This window comes from Anarrhichthys ocellatus, unplaced genomic scaffold (assembly GCF_004355925.1).
Source record: "Anarrhichthys ocellatus isolate YVR2014 unplaced genomic scaffold, GSC_Weel_1.0 scaffold4624, whole genome shotgun sequence".
Lineage (NCBI taxonomy): Eukaryota > Metazoa > Chordata > Actinopteri > Perciformes > Anarhichadidae > Anarrhichthys > Anarrhichthys ocellatus.
In genome coordinates, this window is record NW_022284598.1 from 1 (window position 1) to 4,217 (window position 4,217).

Consider the following 4,217-nt stretch of genomic DNA (forward strand, 5'->3'; position numbering starts at 1 on the left):
ATCACATAAAAATGTGTGTGTGTGTGTGTGTGTGTGTGTGTGTGTGTTAATATACCATTAACTATCCCTTTCACAATCACTGGTAGGTACGTATGTTTTTTTATCCATGTGATGTCATCCCAACAGAGAGAGGGGTCTATTGCCTTGGCAACATAAACAGCCAAACCGCTGTCATTGCCATAGTTTCCCTCAGAGAACGCCATGGAGGCTGATGAGAAGTTGGACATGCTGAGGACACACACACACACACACACCCCAGTTACTACGGGACACACTTTGTGGTCTCCATGGTGGAATTTGGGAAGTGATTACATTTTGCTCTGCTATTTCTGTAGTTTGGTTCCTACCTCAGGTGTGGGGGCAGTTTGAAGCGGTTGCGCATGTCATCCAATCTCCTTCCCAGGTACGGCGTATCCACAGTAACAAAGATAGCCTTATAGCCCGCCTCTTCTGCCCGGCGGACCAAGGATAGTGTGAGTTCTCGGTCTTTATAGATGTATAGCTGCAGCCACATGACACCGCCTACTGAGGTTGTCATTGCTGACATCACTTCCTCTATAGTGGAGGTGGCCCAGGAGCTCAGCATCATCCCTGTCCCCACTGCTCGGCATGCTGAGTAGACACATAGGGTTACTGCCTATTGGAATGAGCCTCACACCTATACATCACAGATGTTGCGATTACGTTTGTTCCTTCCCGATAATGATCTGATATCTTAATTTGCATATTGGTATACATAGTCAACACACACACACATATATATATCGCTGTTGAGCCAGCCATAACACTATATTTCCAAGTTACATGTATGTAAGCGTCTTTGGGTATTTTGAAAAGCGCTATATAAAATTGATGTATTATTATTATTATTATTATTCCCAGTGTGTGTGTGTGTGTGTGGGTGTGTGTGTGTGTATGTGTGTGTGTGTACCTCTTGCTGTAGCTGTCTCTCCCTCAGGATGAGCCATCCTCTGCATTGCTGTGGCTGCCACACAGACAGGCATGCTAAGCTTGTGGCCCAGCACAGAGACAGAAAGATCCACTGTGGACACATCCCTCAACACCCGGGGGACAAGACGCCACCTGCAAAATGTTAAACTTACATTCAAGACATAAAACAACTAAAAAGAAAAAAAAGACTCCTAATTGGGACATGAAACACTGAGTGCTGTTTTTCATTTTTTCATGACCTCAATGACCGACTTGAGCCATGTGAGGAAAGGGGAGGAGTCGGGCAGAATACTGACTGAGCAGCAGCCACGTATAATATATGTAATGTTTGGACATACATCTGGAGAGGATGTCTCAGCTATGAATCAAGCATCAAAAAGATTATTCCCCAAACGTATTAAAGGACATCCGGTGTGATGTGGATGAGAACCTGGGTTGACTAGCACTGTTGTATTTCCATATCTAACTATCCTACAAATGTGGGTAGTGAATACGTATAGTATTGTTTTGCATGTACTATCTACACTGCGTGGTCCTGTTTACATGTTACACATGCTATTGACTGTTGGACCAAGAAAGAGTTCTTAATTAAAAGCAACTTAAAATCCAAGTCGGATGGCTGAAATCCTTTATCCGTTTCAAAGACACAACTAAAACCCACCGAACTGTAAAGAGTGTTTCAGAGGAAAGGAGGCGATAAACTGGATAAAAACTTAACCAAGTTATAAAAGGTAATCCATTCTTAATGGTGCTTAAGGCAGGTACACACAGATACCGACACATGAGGCATTATATACTTACATCTTCATGTTCACAATTTATTTGATTAATTGAAAAATGTATAATTTCTTATTCCTGATTTATGACTATAGAAGAACTTGACACACACTGCTGAGCTGCACCTCTAATAATCTACAGCTTCCCAGCTTTCAGAGGACGTACACTTGTATGTGGCAGATACTGTTAACCTGTTATAACCTGTTAGACATGTGGGTGTCTTAAACTATACTTTGTTAATGCTTTGCTGCTGCCTCCGTCCACTGCAGCGCATTGCTTATTGCTTTACTTCCATGCTGGTACTCCTGTCTGTTTTCCCAAATGTGACTATGGATACCTCATACAACCCCACTTGAAAACATGCAAACTATTCCTAATGTAGGCAAATGCATAAAGTTAATATTGATGTATGAATACACAAATAATAACTACAGGAACAGCTCTGCAGCAGCGTGACGGCTGCTTACAGCAACAAAGACACGTTCTACAAAAAGGGAATGGTGTCATATAATCACATGTTGAACTAGAGCAGAATACATGACTTGATGCAGACAAAGTCACAGAGGAAGCCACATCTTCACAGCTGAAAGCCAAACGATAAGGAAACAGAAGACTTGTTTTGAAACACAGGTGTTTTAAGACATGAATGAATTCCACCACTTAGTTGTCTTCTCTTCCATCAGGCCGACTGTGTTTGGTGCTGAGGGCTTCGCAGATGACACACAGTAATAGTGACAGTTCTGAAGGTTTCTGCTCTGACTTCAGAGTCTGAGGCACATTGGGCCACATTCACTAATGGTTGAAATGTTCTTACCTTGCTTATAAAATAAGTTCACGCGCAAAATTGCCATCGGATTCATGACATTTGCGCACTGACAAACCACCGTGTGTATGTTACTCAACCAGAATAATGGACGGGCTCGTGCCTGCTACCTGATCAGCACCAAGGTCCGTGCACGAAGTAGAATCCATGTGCTATTGTTCACGTTGTATAATGAACAATGTCAGTTTAGCAGTATTAATAATCTCATCGGTCTACTTGTGTTCATGTATTCTGCTACATGTTGTTCACAGCCGATGCTGCCTAAACGTGGTCAACGCTTTGTCTGTGTTATGGTCGCATTGAACAAACACGTGCACCAAAACATCAGCTTGTTCTATTATCTGACTTAAAAATGAAAATTGAGTAAAGGAAGTCGAGAGCGGGAAACAGAGACAGAAACATGTTTGCTCCAACGATTCATTTACTAAGAGATCATTTAAATAAATACAACTAATATTCTAAATAATGAACATAATGAATGACTTATAAAGTCATATTTCTGCTACTTTACCATAACTGATGGTGAATAAACTGCCAATGGGCACAAACACTGAATTATTTGTATGTAATGATGCATTATATCATCAATTTATTTATTTAATTAAGGCTTCTTAAACTATTTGTGTGAATGAATCAAGCTGTAGCGTTGAGACATGTGATGAGTCTGACTGTAAAGAGTTGATTTACTTTGAACTTTAAAGACTTTAACGAGTCTTTAACGAGTCTGGAGCTGTGAGGCAGTAAATGCTAAATGGACTCTACTTGTATCTCTCTTTTCTAGTCTTCCGACCACTCAAAGCTCATGAACACTAAATTTCATCATTCACCCATTCACACCCATTCACACCCATTCACACCCAATTACACACTGATGACAGGGGCTACCATGCAAGGTGTCACCTGCCCATCACTATCTAACCATTCACACACACGAGGCAGCTTTGGGGAGCAGTTTGAGGTTGAGTGACTAGCAGAGCCGGTGATCCTCTAATTGAGGGGCGGCCCTGCTCCACTGAGACGCAGTCGCCAGTTGAATGTTGTGTCCCTGAGACATGGACTGTTACTCAGGTAAAGAAAAAAAAACGGTTTGTTATTGAAGTTTATGTGAAAAAAAGAATAACCATAAAAAAAAGAAGTAACAGGTGGAGATGAGGATAATCTAATTTGTCAGCCTGAGATGTCATCCTCGTGGAAATTATTGGACAAAGATAAGTGTGATATGTGATAAACAACATTTTCAAAGCAGTTAAAAATCGGTTGGCTCTCCCGTTTGCCGGCACACTCCCGTATTACCTGTCTAATCTAACAGCACCATAAACTACTCATTCATTTTTTATTTATATAACCACAATAACATCAAACCATATGACTACAAGCATTCAAAGCTTCAATAGAAGAGCATCGAAATACATATTTTAATTTTGACAATAACTGATGAAAGGACATCAAATTCATAGTTATTTATGAATTTGAAGTCCTCACCTGACGACACACACAAACACTGCAGAGGAAGTTCGTCTTGAACCAGACAACAACGAAAAACAGTTGATTGATTGCGTATTTGCATCGCTAGTAGTTGGCTAGAAGTAAGATCCCGATGCCACACTAAGCTTTTCTTCGTTCCAGAAAGACAAAAACACGAGTTAAGGCTGTAAAAGCAAATCAA

The 4,217-nt window shown here is 40.9% G+C and overlaps 1 protein-coding gene across 1 annotated transcript; it reads right to left on the reverse strand.

Annotated features, from left to right (window-relative positions):
- Positions 1-10: 10 nt before the first annotated feature.
- LOC116379577 (hydroxyacid oxidase 1-like) lies at positions 11-1,760 on the reverse strand (the record flags this gene model as incomplete). The annotated part of the gene is made up of 4 exons (XM_031841532.1): positions 1,753-1,760; positions 932-1,098; positions 348-612; positions 11-228 (listed from the first exon to the last, which is right to left on the reverse strand). Coding segments are annotated over exons 1-4 (658 nt in total), but the record flags the coding sequence as incomplete, so codon positions are not given.
- Between the last annotated feature and the right edge of the window lie 2,457 nt (positions 1,761-4,217).